General features: G+C 44.0%; 4 protein-coding genes across 5 annotated transcripts; 1 reads left to right on the plus strand and 3 right to left on the minus strand.

The window, feature by feature from the left end:
• Positions 1-607: 607 nt before the first annotated feature.
• On the minus strand, positions 608-6074 carry smpdl3a (sphingomyelin phosphodiesterase acid like 3A). Its single transcript, XM_061812930.1, has 8 exons — positions 5868-6074; positions 4913-5126; positions 3863-4007; positions 3568-3664; positions 2664-2827; positions 2341-2521; positions 1843-1967; positions 608-1713 (listed from the first exon to the last, which is right to left on the minus strand). Exons 1-8 carry the CDS (start codon positions 5962-5964, stop codon positions 1393-1395), a joined length of 1344 nt encoding a protein of 447 aa, XP_061668914.1. The 5' UTR covers positions 5965-6074; the 3' UTR covers positions 608-1392.
• Positions 6075-6632: 558 nt separating this feature from the next.
• On the minus strand, positions 6633-9756 carry fabp7b (fatty acid binding protein 7, brain, b). Its single transcript, XM_061812000.1, has 4 exons — positions 9344-9756; positions 8238-8410; positions 7524-7625; positions 6633-6810 (listed from the first exon to the last, which is right to left on the minus strand). The coding sequence occupies exons 1-4, from the start codon at positions 9414-9416 to the stop codon at positions 6760-6762; spliced, it is 399 nt and encodes a 132-aa protein (XP_061667984.1). The 5' UTR covers positions 9417-9756; the 3' UTR covers positions 6633-6759.
• Positions 9757-11841: 2085 nt separating this feature from the next.
• arv1 (ARV1 homolog, fatty acid homeostasis modulator) lies at positions 11842-13738 on the plus strand. 2 transcript variants are annotated; one of them, XM_061812408.1, is made up of 5 exons: positions 11842-12020; positions 12668-12787; positions 12855-12958; positions 13189-13413; positions 13504-13738. In XM_061812408.1, exons 1-5 carry the CDS (start codon positions 11925-11927, stop codon positions 13625-13627), a joined length of 669 nt encoding a protein of 222 aa, XP_061668392.1. In that variant the 5' UTR covers positions 11842-11924; the 3' UTR covers positions 13628-13738. The 2 variants fall into 2 exon arrangements, with proteins under 2 accessions (XP_061668392.1, XP_061668391.1); XM_061812407.1 differs by having other exon boundaries at positions 11854-12020; positions 12855-13008; positions 13504-13716.
• A 4179-nt stretch (positions 13739-17917) lies between these two features.
• Positions 17918-22240, minus strand: fam89a (family with sequence similarity 89 member A). Its single transcript, XM_061812876.1, has 2 exons — positions 21506-22240; positions 17918-19159 (listed from the first exon to the last, which is right to left on the minus strand). Exons 1-2 carry the CDS (start codon positions 21752-21754, stop codon positions 18875-18877), a joined length of 534 nt encoding a protein of 177 aa, XP_061668860.1. The 5' UTR covers positions 21755-22240; the 3' UTR covers positions 17918-18874.
• Between the last annotated feature and the right edge of the window lie 761 nt (positions 22241-23001).

A 23001-nucleotide genomic window follows, 5' to 3' on the forward strand; every position in this document is an offset into this window, starting at 1 on the left:
CCACGTAAACGCCGACGATCAGATAGAACTGAGTCGCTTTGGTGAGTTGAAAAAATTTGCATTGCAGACGAAACAAAACGTTGGATGAATATAATTTCATACATAACTTCAAACAAAATCCCAAACAGAAAAAGACGGCCAAACGAGCGTAGCACGCCGACATACTGAATCGACAGCTTCGTTAGCATTAGCATAACAGCACTGGTGACAATAAGAGTTCATCCATCTATCCGTTTTCTTAGCCGCTTATCCCCACGAGGGTCGCGGGAGTGCTGGAGCCAATCCCAGCTGTCATTGTGCAGGAGGCGGGGTAAACCCCGAAGTAGTTGCCAGCCAATCGCAGGGCACGTGGAGACGGACAACAGCGGAGCTCAAAATCACACCTAGGGGCAATTTGGAGTCTTCAATTAACGTTTTGGGATGTAGGGGGAAACTGGAGTGACCGGAGAAACGCCACGCAGGCGGGGCCAGGATTCGAACCCGGTCCTCAGAACTCCGAGGTGCGCCACCATGGCACCCAGTTGCATTCATTTTGCTAAAATGAAATTTTAAAAATGTATATTTATAATTTCAAATCAAGGCGGAACGGTGGATCAGCTAGTAAAGCGTTGGACTCACGGTTCTGAGGACCCGGGTTCGATCCCGGCCCCGCCTGTGTGGAGTTTGCATGTTCTTGCCGTGTCTGTGTGGGTTTGCACTTCCTTCCACATCCCAAAAACCTGCAACAATAATTGGAATCTCTAAATTGCCCCTAGGTGTGATTGTGAGTGTGATTGGTTGTTTGTCTCAATGTGCCCTGCGATTGGCCGGCGACCGGTTCAGGGTGTGCCCCGCCTCCTGCTCGATGACAGCTGGGGTAGGCCCCGGCACTCCCCGCGACCCTCGTGAGGATACGTGGCAAAAAGAAAACGGATGGATGGATGGATGGAATTCAAAATCAGCAACGATGTCGTAGCCAGAGCATAGCTAAAAAGATTTCCCGCGAGTTTAGTCAGATTATTAAAGTCAGCAATCATCCAACTTTGCATTTGCAGCCATTGCGCATTCTATCATCCAGAAATCATATAAATAATCAAGGTGCGCTTGTTTTCCACGTGATTCTGGCTTCAAACTACGCAGTCAGTCTTGAATGGGGCTTTTGAAAAAGGGCCAACGTGGGCCCAAAAATGGCGCCTTCAAACCAAAACGAGACTCTCTGTGACTTTTTTGGGACGCGTCTAACCAAAATTTCAAAGAGCTAATATTCGCTCATCTCACCACACTGAACATATTTGAAAATGTTTGCAAAGTGCATGAAGGTATTTTAGTTTTGTTCACCGGACATCCTGATGACGCGACGCGGCTACGACGGCGGCGCTAAAATGAAAATAAATCAAACATCAAAGATGGTTACTAACGAGGTCGTGGCGCCGCCGCGCAAGCCGAATAGGACTTCTGGTCCAAGTGGAGCACGGAGCACAGCTGAAAGATCTTGCAGTCGTCCCGGCAAGGCGGCCTGTCGTCGTAGCCGACCGTGTAGTGGGCAAAGTAGGTGTCGAAAAGGCTGCCGCCGCCGCCGGCGGGCTCCGCCCACATGCGCAGAGCCAGCCGGAGCAGGCCGGCCGGTCGCAGGTCGGGCAGGCCGAACGCGTCCGTCATGACGTACTCCAGCATCCAGTCGGCTCGTCGCTTGAGGTTGGCCTCGGTCAGGTTGAGGAAGTACTGCCGGATGTCCTTCGCACGGGACACACAAAAAAATAATAATAATTCACAATGAGACTGGTTTACGAAAGCTCGATAAGCAGACAAATGACAACAAACGTAAAATATAATCTGTTACGCTGTAATGGTCTTGGGTCTTACCAAAATGCCAAAGTCTTGCGCGTCGTACAAATACAAACGCACCGCCGGGTTGTTAGAGTATGGTTCCGTAACATCTTTAATCGGCGTTACCGCCGGAGACACAAACAGAGAATTCACAGGTTTACCTACGAAAAAAAATGAATCATTAACTGATGTAGGCATTATTTTTAATTAGTTAAATTATCCATTTTAATAATAAAATGATTTGCCAAGGAAACAATTCATCAGGCATACATTTCATTTATATTTTATAACCATTTATTCCAATACCAACCTAAATTTAAATACACTTCTAGTGGCAAAAATGTGGCATGGGATCCCACAAGGCTCAACCTCGGGTCCCCTACTATTCTTTGATTTTCTCCCCACTTTATTACAAAAAAAGTGCTCATACTCTGATTGAATAATTCCAAAATGAGCATGATCATCATCATCATCATCATCATTATTTGGATCCCGTTCGATAATGTACCGAATGGTGCATTAACGTGTTCTCACCGTTGTGGTCTCGGAGCACCATGAAGCTGTCTCTGTGTGTGTGTCCATAGAAGTGTCCAGCGATCACGTGACTGTAGCGCCTAAAGATGGCGACCAGCCTCTCGTTGTGCTCTTTCCTGACGGCGGTCACGTTCAAAACAAAGGGCAGGAATCCCAGCGGGATGTGGGAGATGACCAAGACCTGCTGAGACGGATCAGCATGTCTGATTGCATTCCGAGGAATTGACAGGAGTCAGACCAGAGTCCCAATTTCGAGACTTCGGACCGGCTCGCAAGTGTCAATCACGCAGACCGATAACGATTAATTAAGGGCGACGGTGGACCTTCTCCATGTTGACGTCTGCCTTCTTCAGGGTGTCCTCCAGCCACTGGAATTGCCCCGCGGGGTCGCTCACGTTGGCGGTGGCCAGGTCGGGACCGTAGTACAGGATGCTGTTAACGCTGACCACTCGTAGGCCCGCGTGAACCAACTGCGTGTAGAACCCCCCTGCGGACACCGGCACGTGCGATATTGCCGTGTGTCACTGTGTGGGTTCCCCTTACGCTCAGAAAAACGTGACATCATCAGAAGATCTGACTTCCTGTTTTATAGACACGCCAAAACCACTCTGACCAACTAAAACTCCAACTTGCTAAACTTCAGATACCGACTTTGACTAACCGGACGCTTTTCGGACCGCAACGAGATGCGAGTGTAATGATGTGATGTTGTTGCGCTATATTAGGAACAGGACGTGAAAGCGCACTTTATTTTGAAAGACGGCACTCTCTCTGTCATTTATTCTTTTTAACGTCAATAATGTTACAGGGAATCGTGTGTTCATAAATGTTCATTGTAGGGTTGAAAATGCCGTTAAGCTTGTTCATGGAAGAGCTGAGAAACACGGGAAGTAGGCTGAATATTTTTTGTTTTGAAGCCACATTTGTCGTACGGCGGGAGGGGCTACTTCCTCATGTTCGAGTCTTCCTAGCGAGCGTTTTGAGAGTATTTGCGAAGATAAATCTGTGAACGTCCGTGATTGTGTCTCCTTTATAATACAGAGGGGATCAAACCAAGTTGAGACCAGCCGACGTTTGCGCGTTCTCATTCATCCATCCATCACCCCCCAAAAAAAAAAAAATACACAACACAGAGTTAGACCCGCTACACTAGTACAAAATCCACACGAGTGGTCCCGCAATACACAAATGCCGCAAGACGGAGGGAGACAAAGTGGGCCGGCTGACCTCGTGAGAGAGTTTTCAGGGCGTCGTCCTGCAGCCAAGGTTTCCACAGTTGGGCGGCGGCCTTGTAGATGTCGTTGGTGGATGACGGCATCTGATCCTGATGACACACGTGTGCACATATTTTAATTATGGTAACCATACCTAACCACTGCGGTCCTCAGAAATCCAATTCAACAAATGCATCTTGCAATCGAGCCCACCTGGTATTACGAAAAAAAAAAAAAAAAAAAACACTCAACTTTTGATTGAGAATCTGCTTTTTTTTGGGGGGGGGGGGGGGGGGGGGGGGGGGTACCTGCGGCCAGTAGTCATGATTCCCCACGGCGGGAAAGACGGTGACGTTTGGGAAATGTTGTCGGATGCTGTGCGTCATGTTTCTTATCACCTGGATCACCTTCGACGTCGACAGCTCAGTCGGCGGAACGTGGGGAGGGCTGTCTCTGCGGGGGGGGGGGGGGGGGTGTCATCATGACAAACTCAAATTAAATCAAGTATAATCTGCAATGTGCAAAACATTACGTGACCAATGGGATAGCTAACTTATCATTTTATCAGGCATTTGTTTCAATCAATCATTCTCTTTGCGAGCGGCTGCGTGACCCAGGGTGTGACCTGGAGCGTGACCCAGCGACGCCTCGACGAGTGACTTCAAAGCAGATACTCCTCAACATCATTATTATAAATGATTACTTTAGTATTCATCTTGGTATCGGTATTGCCATCTGTTCCTCCATTTGAATTTGTAACCTTAATAAAAAGAGGGACACCCCGGTAAGGCTGACGACTCAGAACTGGTGTTGGAGCTGCAGCTGGTCAGCCAAACTTGTTGTTTGTCCCCGTAGGGGCCAAATTGAAGACCTCTTCTGTCCCTTTATTTGCATATTTAGTCCAGCGTTTGGATTTAAACCTGACAATAACGATGGATCACGTCTTTTCTCAAGCCGAACTTGCTAAAATGTATTTTTTACTTTTAAGGCTCGTGCTTTCGGACAAAAGTTAACTACGTGTATATCATTCGCTTATATAATAAAGATGAAAATGAACAAAAGGTTAAACACCAACTGGTCAACTTTGGTGGCTTTTGTGTTTGAAACGGAGCCCGTTCCTCATTCACCCGAGCGGGGAGGAAGTGCGTTTTCGCTTTGCCGAGAGCAGAACTAGTTTGCGTGTTTCTCGGATTAATCGTCAAGTTCTGGAGTGCAAACGACACCCTGTGAAAAGTGATGTAATGAAAAAAGAAAAAAAACCCGTTCTGGTCTGAGCCGAAAGTGTGCCGTCATTACTCCCGTGGCTCAGCAGCTTCGTGTTTGAGGCCCGCCAGAAGAGGAAGAAAGCGCGACGGTACCCGGTCCAAACGATGAAGTCGTTCGGTCGCATCAGGCGAGTCATGTGCGCGAAGGCCGACTGGATGAGGCTGTAGGGCGAGTCGCACAGAAAGTCCCCGAACGGACCGGCACCGCTGGCGGGCTCGCCTTTGGAGGAGAAGCACACCTTGGTGGGGTCCGGCGCCAGGTGGTAGGTCGGATCCAAATGAAGGTCTGTGATATGCCAGAACCTTCCTGGTGTTGGAATAAGTGCAAACAAAACCAATCTGCATTTACAAGTGTAATATTTTGTTGATTTTTGAGACAAGGTTAGCAAGCCATTCATTTTTTAAATAAATATTAAGTATAAATATATATATATATATTTTTTTATTTTAAATTCCTTTCGATATACTCCGCGACAAAATCAGGTTCCAGAATTGTCAAACCAACAAAAGTTGGGAGATCCACAGACAAATGCACTCATAAACTGAAATTTGCAAAGAAATATGATGGAAAAATATCGACCAATTATGTTGTTTTTATGCCTGGGGTATTTTGATATTAGCATTTTAAAACCATACCACACACACACACACGTTTTTAACATACTTTGACAGTGTTTAAAATTGTGTGTATGGGGACGGGGTGCATGCTCTGACAAAGTTACAATTAGACACCTGACTTATATTTACATATAGTTTTTTTTTTTTAAATGTGTATTTAATATTGACGGGCTGCCCACCAGCATCACGGTTACAAGACGAAATCCGCCCTAAAAATTGCTAAATTCAAAACTTGCTGACGATTTCCAAACGAGCCGTTGGCAGTACAACATTTCTTCAAACTTATTTTGACTGCCGAACGCCTGTGGATCAATTCGTCGTGGTCGACTTGAAGTGACCATCTTAGATTTGTTGGTTTGTGCCGCTCATTGTCTGCTGCGTGGAAGTTCGACGACCCCCGACGAGGGGGGGGGGGGCGCTCAAGACTCACCTGCGTCCCCGCGGTCGGTTCCCCTTCCCGGGGGGGCCGCCTTCAGCCGTCCGGCGGCGCACAGCCCGAGCACAAAACAGGCCAGGAGCACTTTCATGTCGTCGGGAGGACGCTGCTAAATCACCGAGATTAAAAAACGACCGTCGCGGACATATTTTGGCGCTTGTGCGTGTTGACCAATAAAATGCCGGAAGTGGTAATGGTCAATTGGTCACATGACTGGAACTTTTTTTTTTTTTTTTTTTTTTAGAAGGGGCGCGGGCTGTGGTCCAATCACGGACAAGCGGGTGGTCACGTGACCTGCAGTAGTAAACACTGAACTCAATCTACTTTTTTTTGTATTTACTATTTTAATACTTTTGAACTCCTTCTTTTAACATTTTCTTCTTAAAGAACCGCATGGAAAATTAAAAAAAAACTTCTGCAGGCTAGCAAGTGATGACCAATGTAAATAAAATTATTCAAGCTCCTCAGGCTAGCTTGTTTTTTAGCTTCTGTGCGCCGCTTATGCTCAGAAAAGTTTGGGGTTCGCGTTACTACAGGCCGTGTTGACGATTTAGTCGTTTAAAAAAAAGACTTTTGTCGAAGGAACAGACATGAGGGGAATCATTTTCAGATTGTTTTGAAAGTGACGAGAAATGAAACCGGGTAAAGACAATCGTAAAGCAAAGGGTGAACATTGATTAAAACCTAAAAATAAAAAATCCCCAGTTTATAAATCAGTCATGAAAAAAAGCAGCGATAAGTTTTCTTGTTCTTCTGCGTTTTATTTCACACATCTGCAAAGACAATTGGTCCAATATGTCACGTTTTCATATAAAAAAAAAGAAAAAAAATGTGCAGCCTGATGAAGAAGAAGAAGAAGAAGAAGAAGAAGTGCAGACACAGGCCTCTACGCCTTCTCGTAGGTGCGCACGGCGTGGATGTCCTCGAAGGTCAAGTTCTGCCCGAGGAGAGCACAAAGGTCAACTATTGCAGCATTTTTTTTAGCATTTTCGTGCGTCGTTAAAAAAACAAAATAAACAAAAACATTTGAGATACTGCTTGAGAGGCCCGGGCAGTACTTCTCACACCTCGAAGAACTTTTTAGTTCCGTCAATTACAAGTACCCAGAACTAAAAGTTGCGAGAACTTTGTTTTCAAATAAAAATGGCCCGTTTATCAATAGAACATTTTAAGAAGAAGTTAGAATCTTCTCAAAATGCGACTTAACCAGAACAAAAATGCAACTTTATTTTTGAAGGAAAATATGAATAAAATTTTTTTTAAATAATTTTTTTGCAAATGAAAAACATGACTTTTTAATAAAATAAAAAAACTAAATTCAATAAGCAAAAATAAAACTAGTTTTTATCTGAAATAATATGTTTTTTTTTTTTAAAAAAAAGGGTTTTCTTGCAAGATCAGGACTGTTTCTCTAAAAATGCAACTTAATTTTTGATTAAATAAGATACTACAAAATGTATTTGTTTCATTTCATTGTGGACCAGTTGGTTCTTTAGTTCTATTATTATTTTTTTTTTTCAAAGAACAAAAAGGAAAGACAATTTGACATTTTTTTCCTCCTCAACGAATGAATACTGCTCTGTAGATGTTGGACGTCGCCCGTGAGGGTTACCAAAATGCTTGTTTGGGGGTTGGGGGTTCCGATCTCACCATGACCAGCTTGCCGTCTTTGATCTCCCTGACGAACTTGGTCTCCTTGCCGTCCCACTTCTGCACGTGGACCAGCTTGTCTCCGTCCAGGCTCACTGTGGACTGAGGACCAGACGTCGCTGGGTCAGGTTCACGGCTTTTTCAAGAAACGAACTGCCGCTCGGAACATTTTTAACTTTGCCTAAAAATGTTGTTTTTATCCAATATCCTTATTATTCATATATACGATGTAAATTGCATCTATTACTTATTTTTCAATGAAAGCCAGTGGATGTTTACGGTCAAACTAAACATCAGACAAAGAGAATTATGTGTTGTGCATTCCAAACGATCACATTACTTCCATTTTGCAGGTTTGGTGCTAACACATAATGGGAAATGCCACAGACGGGCTAACGAATTGCATTTTTGTGCAATTAGCGATAGACATTTGAACACAAATGTTGCAGCAACAAGTAGAACGACAATATAACAATATAGGCACGTTTTGCTTTTTTACTCAAGTACATTCGAAAGTCTGTACTCTGAATGTTTACTTGAGTAAAGGAGTTGAATCAGCACTTCTGCCGAGTTCATTGTCCAGGTATTTTACATCATTGATATTTAAAATAAATGTGTACGTTTGTATTTCGGCACATTCCGTGGTCTATATTTTGTTACTTTTACGTTGAGTTTTTTTCCATTTTTTCTTTTTCAACGCACGCCTCGCCTTACTTTGCAGTTCCTGTCGTCGGCGGTGGTCTCGTCGAACTCCTCGCCCAGCTTGAAGCAGATCTCGGTGTTCTTGAAGGTGCTCTGCGTGCGGATGGTGACCTTGTCGCCCTCCTGGCTGATGATGACGGTGGGCTTGGTCACGTTGCCCACCTGCCGGGTGGCGAAGGCCACGCCTGCGTGACCACAGCGGAGGCGTTAGCCGGCTAAACTTAACTGGCGCTCTGACAGCCCCCCGAGATGGTGTTTAGTTCTGTACTTGGAATCTCGGCCACACATCAGAACTTTTCTATTTTTAACACGGGCACACGCTGTATGGATGAGGGGGGGGGGTATTTTAAGGCCGTAGAGAACTATGGATCTCTATTTAAAAAAAAAAAAAAAAAAAAAACGCTTTATAAATAGAAATTGATTGGCTTCGGGAACATGACAACAAACTGGACATGTAGTACTTTCTCAAGCATCTTACTTCTTTCTTATACTGGAACTACATGTTCGAGCCATGAAAACAGATCCATTTCAAGCTGAGCCATTCCGGCTCCTGGAAATAATCACACCTACTCGTGCTGCAACAACGAGGCGCTCTAAATCGGCCACGTCGGCGCAAAGTACTCGCCCGCGTGCTGGCTTTTAAAAAGGAGAAGATGAAAAAAACGTAGCTCAATGTAATCGGGAAAAGTGAAAAGTTGAAAAACAATTTCACGCTGTATCGCCACAATTGAGTCCAACATAGTTGTCGGCGCGTATTTAGGGGTTGCGTCGGTCAGGGCATCCGGCGTAAAAATGGTTCCAAACAAATATGCATTCATCTAAGATGGCACCCTGTGGCGACCTCTAACGGGACAAGCCGAAGGGAAAAGAAGATTTAGATAAACAGGGTCTTTAGGACTTTGCCTTACGTGCTGTACCCTCTTCTCCTTCGCTAGTAAGACAACTCGTAGACCCAGCGAGTTTGACTAGTACCAATTTTTCCAGCCACGGTCGAGCATTTATTTGTGAACAACTTTGGCATACGCGTGCAACTAGTTACTCGTAAAAGTGTGCACAACTTGCCGAGTTGTGCTGCGAGTGACTTGATCAAATTCTACGAGTTCACTAGTAGCACTCACCGAGAGCTTTCATGTAGTCGTCGAAGTTCTCGCTGTCCACCAGCTTCCAAGTGGCGCAGAAGGCGTCGACCATCTTGAAGTTTTCGTGTGCGCCGAGCAGGATGAAGGTCTCACAAGAAGCGCGGCCCCCCTCCTTTAGGGGCTCTTATTGGGGGGCCCTAATAGTATGCCAGGGCGGGGGAGGCACCTGCCTCCTCATTGGCTCGGGAGACTTTTTGGGCTGGCCGTCATTGGCCCAAGAAACTGGGTCAGGGTGCTGCTCAAGATCAAGAAAGAGAGAGGAAAAAAAAGAGTTAAATATGAAAAAATATATAAGTAATCACAACGGTGTCAAGTGTTAAAACTGGTATGGGACTTTTTGTCGTGAAAGTGCATTACAGTATACAAAAAACAAAACAAAACAAAACAAAAAAAAAACAATATAAACGTTTTTTTAGACTGGTAAGATTAGGATTTTTTTGGGGTAGGTGGGGGGCAGAAAATCCAAGTTTACTCTCAAATAAAAATGAGACATTCAATATTAAAAAAAAACCCCAAAACATTACTACTCAAACATGCTCCCAAAAAAATCATGTTGGTAATTTATTCTAGAATAATGTGATTTTTTTAAAAACTGGAAAAATAGTTTTTGGAGGGAGAGGGGGGGGGGGGGGTTATTAGTATGCAGGCAGGTGGGCGGCACCCAGCTCCTCATTGGCTCGGGAGACTTCTTTTTGCCAAGCTGCTATTGGCCCCCCCAAAATGGTCCAAGTGAACCCCCAGGACAAGAAAAAGAGTCCAAATGAACCCAGTGGGGTGATACATGATGTCATGGCAAGGCTCTTGGGTAGGAGGGTGCGGGGGGGGGGGGGGCACATTAGCACATTCAAATGGAGGGAAAAAAAAGGAATGTGACAGTTTCAACTCCCGGAACAAAAAAAAAAAAAACTTTTTTTTTCCCCCTGGAAAATATGCTTTTAGTCAAATAAACGAACAAACAAAACAAAACTTCATTTGTAGTTGTGAAAATGTCCTTTGCTTCCTCCATTCTCGTGTGTGTGTCGCGCGCACTCAGACGTGACGGCTTTGTTTGGCAGCCCTTTGTCTTGAACTGCATGAATTGACCCCCCTCCCCCTACCAGAAGCAACCACCCCCACCCCCCTCCCCAAAAAAAGTTGCATGTTGAACACACAATCGTCTTTACTGTCAGGGCATTGTGCATTTTAATTTTATTATTACAAAAAGTGAGTCTCTCTCCCGCAAAAAAACGTGCAAGTGGACTTTTTAAATCAACCATCTATCCATTTTCTGAGCCGCTTATCCTCAAAAGTGTCGCGTGGGTGCCGGAACCTGTCCAAAGTGCCATCGGGAAGGAGGCGGGGGAGACCCTGAACTGGTTGCCAGCCAATCGCAGGGCACACAGAGGCAGACGACATTTTTTTCCCCAATAATTTCGCTCTCTAGTTGTTGCTCCACGGGTACTGTGGCGCCATCTGTCGTCCATTTTTAGCTATTGCAAGGACCTGCTGCACACAATCAAAGTACAAAGAACGCAAATGTGATTATTCTGACATGTTTTTTTTTTCTTTAGAGAATAAAGACGTTTTTCCCAGAAAACGCATAATATTACGAGCATAGAGTTATTTTTAAACTTGTATTTTAAAAAATGATATTAAACCATCCTTTAAATCAGTGGATTCCCAAACAGCGTGCTGTGAGCGCTCTTTAGGTGTGCCGTGGGAAGTTATCCAATTTTATGTAATTGCTAAAAAAAAAAAAAACATTTCTTCCAAGAAATGATGTATCTTTATTCATCTATTTATGCCAGTGAGGCACAATGACAGACAGAACAAAAAAAAATCCTCTTCTATTAGATGGCAGGAAGTACATACAGTAATTAATCGATCCATTTTTGGCGGCATTTACTTTTGTTGGTGTGCCGGAGGATCTTGCAATTGTCAAAAAAAATGTGCCTTGGCTCTATAAAGGTTGGAAATCACTGCTTTAAATGTTATCGGATTGAAAAATGACTCGTCCCACTTTCGGAATCCTGAATAAATTGACAATTAAAAAGGTACAGATTAAAATACAATATCCACTAAAATAAGGTTGTTGTTTTTTGAGGAATTATGAAAAAATACAATGGGTGCGGATAACTTGAAGTTTGCTGGAACTGTTTACGATTCTGTCAAAAGAATTTACGAAAAATTGTGAACTTTTTTTGTTTGAGAAAAATGATAAACGCGATTGTCCCCTCAGCAGATTTAAGGTTTATCCACGGATATGGATCCTTACAAAATACTCACAATCAAGTCCGAAATACACATCTGCAAAATAATGTGAACGTAAACGGAAGAGAAGATGCACGAATGAATGAATGAATGAATGAATGAATGAATGAATGAATGAATGAATGTTATGTCGTTCCAGAGCGGCGCCGACTGCCGGAGACAAATTCATTGCGTCTTGTTACACACTTGGTCAGTAATTCTAATTCTGGTTCTGGTTCTGATTCCGGGTCGCTTGGCTAATGCTTTTATTGTGAAAGGACCCCGTCAATATGCATGTTTTCTTCCGGGTTTACTAAACGTGTTGCGAAGAATGGCGGAAAACGATTTCAGGTGCGTCGAGTGCAACGAAAAGGCAACGGAGCTCCACCGAGACTACAGCAACGGGATCCTGAAGATCACGTTATGCGTGCGTTACATTTTTGCACTTCATCATTTTGTTGTTTGTCCCGTTTGGTCGTGTTGTGGCGATGGCACGAGTCCACCAAAATAAACTATGATTTAAGACGAAGTTACGAGGTCGTAGAACGCAACCTCCATTGCCGTCTTTTTTTTTTCTTCCCCAAATGTAAAATAAATATAATTATGGCCTATAAGTGTTTTCATTCATATATTTACTGTAATTATGAGTTTAGACGACGGTGCGTTCCGATGTACGTACACTGCCGTATAGCGAGGACCGCCTAGAATTACTATACAACAACGTTGATGTCGTTTCCATCTTTACGTTGCATGCTAACTTGAAATACATATTCATAAATCAGATAAGTAGCCCCAGGACATGCTTGAACTCGAGACGGTTTTTGTTAAAGGGTCTTCGCTAGTTTTAGGACGAATCTCGGTGCGTTTCCACAAGGGGGCGCTAATTCATCATATAAATTGCGACTTGAAGTGGACTGACTTGTGCTCCTTCAGTCCACCTCAGCGTACGTGAGAAAATATGTTCTTGTGGCAATTTTTAAAAATGATGTTGGGATATTTGCCGCTCTCTGCGGCCGCACATCTCGCACGTGGCAGAAACCGCCAACCTCACCTCACCGCAACACGTCACTTTAGGGGTCCTGCCAGAAGCCGGTGGACAAGTACATCGAATACGATCCGGTCATCATCCTGATCGACGCCATCTTGTGCAAGACGCAGGCCTTCAGGCACATCTTGTTCAACACCAGTTTGGCCGTAAGCGAACACGGAAGACGAGTGCGACTCCGTCAGTCCCTGAACGCGACCCGTCCCTTTGCTCCAGATCCACTGGAAGCTGTGCGTGTTCTGCCTGCTGTGCGAGGCCTACCTGAGGTGGTCTCTACGGCGCAGCTCCGAGCCCAGCGGCGACCCCGCCGACATCATCAGGTACGCCAAGGAGTTGGAATTCTACGGGATGGTGGCCTTGGCCGCGCTCGGTAAGACAACCGGACTCAATCGAGGCGACAAAAATGTGACCATTAGTCTCTCTCTCTCTTTTTTTTTTTTTTAAAATCAAATTTTGCCCCCACCCCCCGACCTTGAGTTTGACACCTGTGTGTGAAAGTGTCCCATGAAGCCGTAAACGTGAAGCGTTGTTACCTTTTTATCCCGCGCAGAGCTGTCGGCGTTCTGCGGCGGCGTGCTGCTGGTCCTGCGGGCGTCGTCGCGCCGTCTCCGCGGCGACGGCGCCGACCTCCGCCCCCTCCTGCGAGCTCTGCTGCTGTCGTGCTACGGCAAAGTCCTGCTGGTGCCCGCCGTCATCTGGGAGCACGACTTCCTGCCGCTCTGCCTCGGCTTCATCAAACTCTTCGTGCTGACCTCCAACACGCAGGCCGTCAGAGGTCAGCGAACGCATCGCGCCGATATCTGAGCGAGAGACGAGCATGTCGCTGTACGGCGTTGTGACATTTTTGTTTTCTTGCGCCGTACAGTGATCCTCAACTGCAGAAGGCGCTTGGCGTTTTGGGCCGTGTGCGCGGGCCTGCTGTCGGAGACGCTTGCGGCTCGGACGGGTCAAACCTTAGCGGCTGCTTTCTGGAAAGGGGCCGTGTTTGACTGACGCGCCTTCAGTTTTTGTATTAAAAAAAAAAAAAAACATATATATATATATATATATATATATCCTTGTACAAAACCCTATTTATGATGTTTTTTTTTGTTTTTAAAGAATGAACCAAGAGCTGCTTTCAAATACAACTTTTGAGTGACGTTTACAAACAAAAGGTTCGTTGTGTCATTTGTTGGGAAATATTTTTTGTCGTAAAAAAATTCATATAACCAGAACTCAAAAAAATACACTGTAAACAATCAAAAAGTAATAGGAATAGACTTTTAAAGAAATAAACTATTTGGATGGAGAATGCCCGTGTGCAAGAAAGCGGGTTGTGAGCAAAGGTCATCGGGTTCGATCCCTGGGGAGCCGTTAGGGACGCAATGCAAACCTTAAAACAATCTACAAGATTGTATCGTCATATTTGATATTTGCGCGGGTGAGACGAATAAGATCGGCCAAAAAGAAGTCATCTAATAAGACAAAAAATGAAATATTGGAACTCTCAGTAGGAAAACCCACGACTGCGACACGCGGCGGCGCTTTAATCCGACTAATCAGATTACGGAAACAGCCAAGTCATTTCGGGTTTTTTTTTTACTGGCGGCTGACTAGAAACGTATGAAAATTATGTCATTGCGGAAACGATACAGCGATCGCACACAATAAAGCCTCTGTGATGAATTAATTTTAAAAAATAGCATCTGTCGTTTGTTGCTAGGCAGATTTCACGGGGGCTGGATAGTCAGCGCCAGAGTTGACAACATGAAGGAAATTTAATATTCACAAAAATAGCCCCGTTGAAATATTTAAATGGTGTGTGTCGTGAGGGAAATTTCTTAATTGTATCTGTAGATGTCACAGGTTAAGAAAATTATTTATAAGATTATATATTTGAGATTCAATGTTTTATTTAAAAAAACATAGTATAGTCTTTTTATGATAACCACATTCAAGACATTAATGTGTTTATACTTTAATAATTTTATGAAAGTATTTGTCATGAAAATTTAAAATGCAGACTAATTCCTGTTACAGTATTTTCCAAATATGAAAATATAGCACCTTGCTGCACAACGTGAACATAAAGCTCTAATTTGTCTGGAAAAGCGTACGTGTGACGTTCGCTGACCACAACGAGAGCGGAGAATTTGGGCTGTGCCGCAGATTATGTTAATCCTCTCTAATCCGCAGACGGCCTTGCGAGCTGCGACGACACACGAACGTGATCCCCTTTTATTTTTATCTTTTTTAATTCGAAATCAATCACACACACCGGCTGCTGCATTTGACTGATTATATGCAAGCGCCTCTTAAAACATGCAGGGAATATGCAAATGAGCTCATTTGCATACACACAACACAGAAGTAACATTCAGATGCAAGAATTGTGCCTTCAACTAAAAATAAGTTTATTATTGTGGTTGCACAGATTACGGTTAGGGAAAAATATTTTCATAGCTCCAGTGTTAATAAAAACAAAAAAAAAATTGTGATCTTCTGTTACAGAAATTGTATCTTTTTCTATTTGTATAGAAAGTATAATTATATAAAACCATTTTCCATTTTTGTAGATTTTTTTTTAAACATACTATCAGCTATTGAACTAAAAAATATTGAATTACTATTTATTATTCTACATCGAACACATTTTCCCATTGGAATTTTTTTACTATTATTTTCTGACTTATTTTGTATTCCATTAACTATTCAAACATTTCCGTATTCCTGAAAATTAACATTTTACAAATATAAATACAACAAACTACAGTATTTATGAGTACTGGACATGTACTAGATGTCATCCAGTATTTATGGCATTATTTTGAGATAATGATTAATTTCCCAACTGGTTTTAGAATTTTTACAAAAAAAACTTCTATATGAATGTATCTTGGCAGTGCTCATCCCCCCCCCCCCCATTGCATCATTCACTATTTATGGCCATAAATATTTTATTCTGTATTTTAAAATAGAAATCCCCACTTAACTAATTTAAATAAGTAACTAAAATGCAATTATCCCAAAATATGACTGAAGATTTAAAAAATACTAATAAAAAAAATTGCACACATGTATTGACCCATTTTCTGCACGCGTCGTCGCCCTCATCAATACTTCGGAACGCAAAACGGCCTGCGGCGGGCGAGGCGGTTCGAGGCTGCGGCTTCAAAGCGACAAAAACGCAGATCGACGCATTGAAATTCACGGCACGCCGCGCTGCGTTCAGGGAGCGCCACAAAGTAGGCCGAAAGACGCACATGCAGGAGACGTATGGACGGTTTCCATTCCAAACGCCTTCAAAATAAAAGCTGAATTTGCCCGCAAGGTCTTAGAAGTTGTCACTGACGGATAAAAAAAAAGGGGGGGAAAACTATTGGGTGTAAACATGGAATCCTTTTATTAAACGGACATCATCCAGAAAAGCAGCAGCGGTGTGGTTGTTTACAGAGCAACTAGACATGAACAACAACACCCAGTGAAAATCTTTGTTGTACTCATCGCCAAGTCATGATTATGATCGGAATAAAGAACAAAATAAAAAAACGTTTTCCAGAAAAAACCGTTCACAATCCTGATGCGCGGCGTACGCGCTGAGCCGGCGTTACGACCAGAAATATTTCATTGCAGGCTTATGCCAGTAAAGCTGGAAACTTTTTGTCGGCGCACACTTCACTCGCTGTGGGCTAATCGGTGCCCCCCACAGGTCTGGAGAGGAACTCAAAAGTCCAGGAAATTTCAGTCATGCACGACATTTTCGTACGACGCAAATTTGGATGTATTGCTATCTGCAGGCGCTAACACGTTAGCATTAAGATGCTGGTGTCAAGTTCGGAGCGTTCCGGTGTCATTTTTAGCGGATTTGTCGTACGGAGCAAAATAGGAGCTGAAATTGGGTTCAACTCTCATAATTCGGCGCAGTTTCATCATTTCCAACTTTTTGAAAAAAGTGGAAGCATTTGGGAGCGTCATCAGAAATAAAATTCAGTAATAGTCAGTCAACACAAACATTTGACAAAGTGCAGCGTAAATACAATGTAGCATGACGGCTAATACTGACTAGCGTGAAAAAAAAAACGACTGGATAAGCCTGATGATAAAAGCGAGCCAGAAAGTCTACGTTGTGTTTTTTTAAGGCCAAGTATTTTTCATTTATGTTCATTGCATGATACAGCGGTTGATATTTTTTTAACACTTTGCAGGAAGCATTGAAATATTTTTTAAAAAATGCTACGTTGCCAATCTTAAGCCGTTAGCGCGATGAGCCTGCGTCCAGTTATTAGCCACCACTCGATTTATGAAGGCACTGGTAGTGACGACATCCAAATGACGTTAGTTTATGATTTCACTGCTATGATTTGTTGACGTTCATTCACGTATATAAAGACAAAACATTCAGCATTAGTGTTTTTGATATGATACCCATAAAGCTGCAATTTGATACACGATCGTTCGCTGTTGTTTTCCAGTCATTTCATTAGGTACACCGAGAGTCAAATTCTAACCCTTTCCGGTTGGGTCACTTTGTCAAATATGAAGATGGAGAGAGAATTTTCGGCCCACGTGGAGAGACGAAGCGGTCGCGACTGACATTTCTATATGCCGTAATTCCCGGCCTACAGAGCGCACCCGGTTATAAGCCTCGGTACACAGAAAGAGTCTAACGCTAGCTTAACGAGGCTTATAACCAGGTGCGTTAACGGTAGTGACGCGCTAACGCTCGCGCCGCATCACTGCATAAAATGCAGGGTTGAAAGCGTGTGAAAAAAGTCACGGTTTGTAGGCCGTAAATTATGTTATGAATGAAACTAAAGTGTGAAAAAATAAAAATATCGGACAGACCACAAATTACACACTTGTACTTGAACAGGTGTACCTAATGAAGCGCCTTGTGAATGTACATTACAATATTTAACCCTTTTTTTTTTTTTGCATCTGTAAGTGTCACTCAAGATTTTGGCGCTACTAGCGCTAATTAGCGTAATCCAAAGGCACAGCTAACCCTGCGCTACAGTGTGGAGACATTCGTGAGAGGTTTTTTTTTTTTTTTTTTTTTTCAAGAAACATGGCTATGGAATTGCCTCGCGCTGGACCGTCTTTGGTGGTGTGATGTTTACAGACGTGTATAAATGTCACAAACGTGACAACGACGCGAAGACGGGAGGAAAAACACAAGCAGATTTAAGTGTCAATAGCATAAACACTTTGAGGTGACTGCGGCCGCTAGCGTGACCTTGCTTTAATTAGCAATACAGAAAAAGACCCTGTACTTCAAAAGTCCAATCTTTGTGAGCACTTTTGCAAACGGATTTCATGAGCGATGTTTCGAGTGGCAGGGTCCAGGAGTGACCTCCAAAAGCCGCTAGGGGGCGCTCCAGAGTTGACATTTTTGATGCTTTTTCGCCCACGTTAAAGAAATCGACGTGCTCCGAGCATTTCATCCTGACATCATCGAGATTTTTCTGCTAAACAAATCAATTTTGCTGTATGCGGACGCTTCGATAAAATCATCAGTTTGCCGAGTTGTCATAATCACCAAGCCATAATTCTGATATTTACGAAATCCGCTGTTCAATGACATTTTCAGCCCGACTGCGCCGCCTCACATTTTTACGGCGACGCAAATTCCATTCCTCGAGTTTGCGGCACGATGCTTTGATATACTATCAATCGTAATTCCTCTAATAACATTCAGGTGGCGCTCACGAGTTCACTTTTTAGCTCAACTGGTGGGGAAAAAAAAAACCCCACAAAAAAAAAAAAAAAACTTCATAACATTTAAAGCCCAACTGTCAAAAAAAAAAAAAAAAAAAAAGCCCCCGTCGTGATATCATCCATCCCAAGAAAGCCCAACGAATTGTTTGGGTGAACAAAATTCTTTCTTGGCCGACACTTCCAATAACATATCATGTATTTTTATATTATATTATAAATAATAAAACTTTTGTCCGTACATTTATACGTAAATTGTTCTCACCGGATAGCTTTGAGTGACCGGGGTAAACTTATAATGTAAAAACATCTAACATACATACAGTATATTACTATTTTTTTAATTGGTATTATTATTATTATTATTATTTTTTTTTTTTAATATGTAAATAAGTCTGAGTGGACGCCGCCGCCAACAGTGCGACGGAGCTCCAGGTGGGGCTCCACTGCAGCATTTAATTTTGCCCGTAGGGGGCGCCAAGTGAGGCGAGAGCGTCACATTCCTGGTGCGAACGGGAAGGAAATACCGCACGACGGCGTCAGATGGTGACGCCAAAGGATTCCCAGCTGTCGTCTTTGCCGACCCCCGCGGCGTTCTTGCCCGCCGCCGCCGCCGCCATCTCGTCGCCGTCCGGGTGGTCGCCGGTGGGCGTGGCGCCCGGCTCCGCGTAGTACTCGTCGTCCTCGTCGAAGTAGCCGTTCTCCATCATGCCCAGTCCGGAGGCGGCGCTCAAGTCCTGGCAGCTGCCCTTGTACTCTTGGATGGACTCGTGCAGCGACCACAGCTGGCACAGCAGGGACATGTCCTGCTGACGCAAACCCACCTGGCGGGCGGCGTCCGGGGGGGGGGGCAGAAGTGGAAAAAAATCATCGTTTGTTGCTTGTTTTGCAAAAACTCTTTCACCAAAAGAGTCCGTCAAGTTATGATATCATCTTGGGTACTGTCCCCAACGTTTTGGTCTTCCTCTCGCGCAAAAACGACAGCTTCGCCGCCTAATCTTTGTCCTTTACTCGAAAGCGGTGCTGATCTCAAATCCAAAGTGAAGGAAAGGCCACAAGATCCTGGGTGCTGCTAGTCATCAAAGGGGTCTACCAACCTAAATTCAGAAGACTGGCTGGTAGGGACCATTTTATTTGACAAATGTGTAAGGGACCAATCCATTTGTCGATTGCAGTAAGATGTTGGATTCCATTTGATAAACGGAACAACTTCGTGGCTCTGAATTAAGTCTGCCACGTTGTGTCAAACTCATTTTTATCGCGGGCCACATTGGAGTTAACGATTTCTGTCAGAGGGCCTTTATGACTAACGACTAAGTTTCTTTCGGCTTGTCCCTATAGGGGTCGCCACAGCGTGTCATCTCAGATGAACGCTCATATTTATTTGGCACAGTTTTTTTTTTGCGCCGGATCCCCTTCCTGACGCAACCCCTCTTGGGGAGTGGTGTCCATTTTGACTGAAACCAGGAAAATCCTGAATTGACCCATCATATTTACACATTAAATTAGTCAACTAGTTTTGGAATCAGAAATCAAGGGTAATGTGTTTTCCAACTACACAAAAATCTTTGTAATACCTCAACTTTGTCATTTGTGATATAGACAATTTTGGTCCAGATTTTTACAAAAAACATGGAAATTCACACTCTACATTTGGCTTCGTGGGCCACATAAAATCATGTGGCGGGCCAGATCTGGCCCCCAGGCCTTGAGTTTGACATCCGTGCTAAATAGCGTTGTTTTTTTTTTTCACAAAAAAAAAAAACAAACAAACTACTAGCATCAAAGTCACTGCTGAAACATGTTTCTTTACACTAGAAGTTTATTTTCTCCGCTTTTTTTGGGTCGGAAACTGGCGTTCTTGATGAAGGCGACGCATGTTCTACTGCTGACTTCTGTTTTTTTCCTGGTGAAAGAGGACTCGTTTCTTTCGCTGGGTTCGCTACGTTTATCGTCGAGGGACACGCTGTCATTTCGGTCTTGAAAGATCGCTCAAAATGTGCCAAATCTGCACTTCCGGCAGTGAACGCGTTCAGCAGTTGCCGTAGCGACAGGATGTAAAGCGGGAAAAAAAATACTCACTTCACACCTGTCTGACTGCGACCATCAAAAATCAGCATTTTTCGGACAAAATATATCCTGGCGCATGCTAACCGCAGAGTGTAAATGTTATTTCCTGACAGACAACTGACAAAGTGCATTGTTTGAGGCGAAGCCCACGTCTGCGTCAACGAATCGCCGGCGTGCCAGTCGGGATCGTCCCAACGGCTTCGGACTGCGAGCCCAAACCCGAACGGCTAAGCCGCGACCTGAGGGCTTCCAAATGGGATTTGGTTAAATCCGTGTCCTGCCTCCCGGCGAAAAGAGAAATGTTTTCCCCCCCATCAAGTCAGTGACAACCACCAAGGACTTGGTGATGAGATCTGGTCCGGTTCCGATAGGGTAAAACCCTGCCTGCCGGGTTCTGTTGACATGTCAAACATTCTTTTGTGCGCGATAAAAGCCTGCCGGGTCAAGTTTGACACGGTAATTTTACAACAGTCGGCGCGCTCGTGAGAGCAGGAATTCTAACTCAACAAGCTCAGCGGCTTCATTTGCGTCAAGTGCTGTCAAGACTTGAGCAAAAAAAAAAAAAAAAATGTAATTAATAGAATACAAATGACAAAAGCATTGACGTGACGCCCGGCATTAATAATAGCAGTAATGATGATTTGTTTGAAGTCAGGCATACTTCAGAAGTTAGTCAACAATTCGTGAACGGAGCTCACAGCACTATTGATAATGACATTGACATTTGCTTTGTGAACAGCGCCTAAATGGAATTTGCCAGAAGATTGTAAAATGGGAAAATATGATCAATTGAGTGGGATCCATGTAAATAACCCAAACGCGACATTATTTGCGTGTATTACTTGTGTTGCGAGCGGCATTTAAATCACAGCGAGTGCAAGCAGCTGGAAACGCATTGGAAACTTTCAATTGACTTGTTATTAAAATTAAGAGCGTCCACTGGCCATAACGTAGGAATCTGCCGAAGTTGCCACGAAATGCGCACAAACTAAACGAGCTAAAACTCGCGGCGATTCGCGGACGCGTTGACAGTCACAAGGCGAGGTAACGTGAAAAGATTGGAAGACTTTGAAGGGAGTGCGGCTGGAGAACAACGTTACCATCTCCTTCCGCAGCAGAGCCAGCGCGGCGTCGAGGTTGGCCGGCTTGTTGGCCAGCAGGCCGTCGGCGTTGTTGCGGCCCCGGCTCAGGTCGTCCTGGATCATGGTCTTCTTGACGTACATCCGCTCCATGTCCCTCCACGAGCCGCCGCTCGAGTTGAGCAAGCCGCTCAGGCTCTTGGGCAGCGGCGGCAGCCCGTCGATGCACGCCATTCCTCCCGCCGAGCCGCTGGCCGACTTCCCGTTCATGGCGACCGAACCGAGGGCGGTCGGTGGTGAACTGGACACTTGTGAGGATAGAAAAGGCGCACGAAACAACCAGCGCTGGCTGGGGGCGACGCAGCCACACCGACGACGCCGAGCTCGCCTCCCTGCGATTGCCTCCCGCTGGCGACGCCACGTCAAGTCAAACGGATGCAGGAAATGCACTTCCGGTCGAACCTTCAAATGTCACAAAACTTCAAAGCGCTACAACGCCGACCCAAAAACGTCTTTGTGGACCTCAGGTGGATTCATTCACATTAGTAATTCACATAATTGATCTATAATATTACATGGATCCTTTTGGGTAACTTTACGATACATTTTAAGTACTCTCCTATTTTATTTTTAAGTCATTCTCTCGTTGGTTCCGTTGAATTTGACGCTCTGAAGTCAAATCAACTTCCTTTCCCTTTTTCACGCTGGTTACTGGGCGTGTCCCCTGCAGCCACGAATAAAAAAAATGGTCAAAGATTGTCTCTCCCCCCCCCCCCCATCTTTATTGTCATAGTTTTGAGCAGATTAGATAGAGACTGATGTATTTGATGATGTCACGGACAGATAAACATGTTAACACAGAGACAGAAAAGCGGTGCATTTTGGTTTGTTACCAGTCATGTGATCTGTCTGTTTTTTTTTTTGTTTTTTTACATATGCTTATCTCTCTATGATGTTGGTTTCAAGCAATAAAAATGTGAGCGCGTGAGACGAGCGAACAATGGACAGATGGTGGGCTTCGCTTCCGACCCTGGCACCACAATTACAACAACATTCAATTCAATGCACAAAAGCAACACACGCAGAGACACAAAAGAACAAGTGTGGAGTTGCTGCATCTGCAAAGAAGACATTCAAATGTCAAAGTTCATGCAAGTCAACGCACCCCTGAAAAGTTTCATAGCTTATTTGGTATCAGGAGAAATCAAGAAAAATCTACAATTCAATTTTCTTGGGTTTGTTCCAATTTTTGTCAGTTTTCCGCAAAAATCAAAATACATGACGGGTTTTTGGGACCCCCGTCGTTGACGGTATCAAAATGGTGGTGTACCCACAGGCCACTTTCTCGATTTATCTTGAAAGCAAAACCTAATCCTCCTTTGTCTAGTAATTAGCCGCACGGCGTAAAGAGGCTGTTCCAGGACCAACCGTTTTGAGAGCACATTATCATTATTATAATTATTATGATTATCACAGTACGCTGACACCAGAGGATTAAGCGTGTGCGATGGGAGCCC

The sequence above is a fragment of the Syngnathoides biaculeatus genome, chromosome 23 (assembly GCF_019802595.1).
Source record: "Syngnathoides biaculeatus isolate LvHL_M chromosome 23, ASM1980259v1, whole genome shotgun sequence".
Classification (NCBI taxonomy): Eukaryota; Metazoa; Chordata; class Actinopteri; order Syngnathiformes; family Syngnathidae; genus Syngnathoides; species Syngnathoides biaculeatus.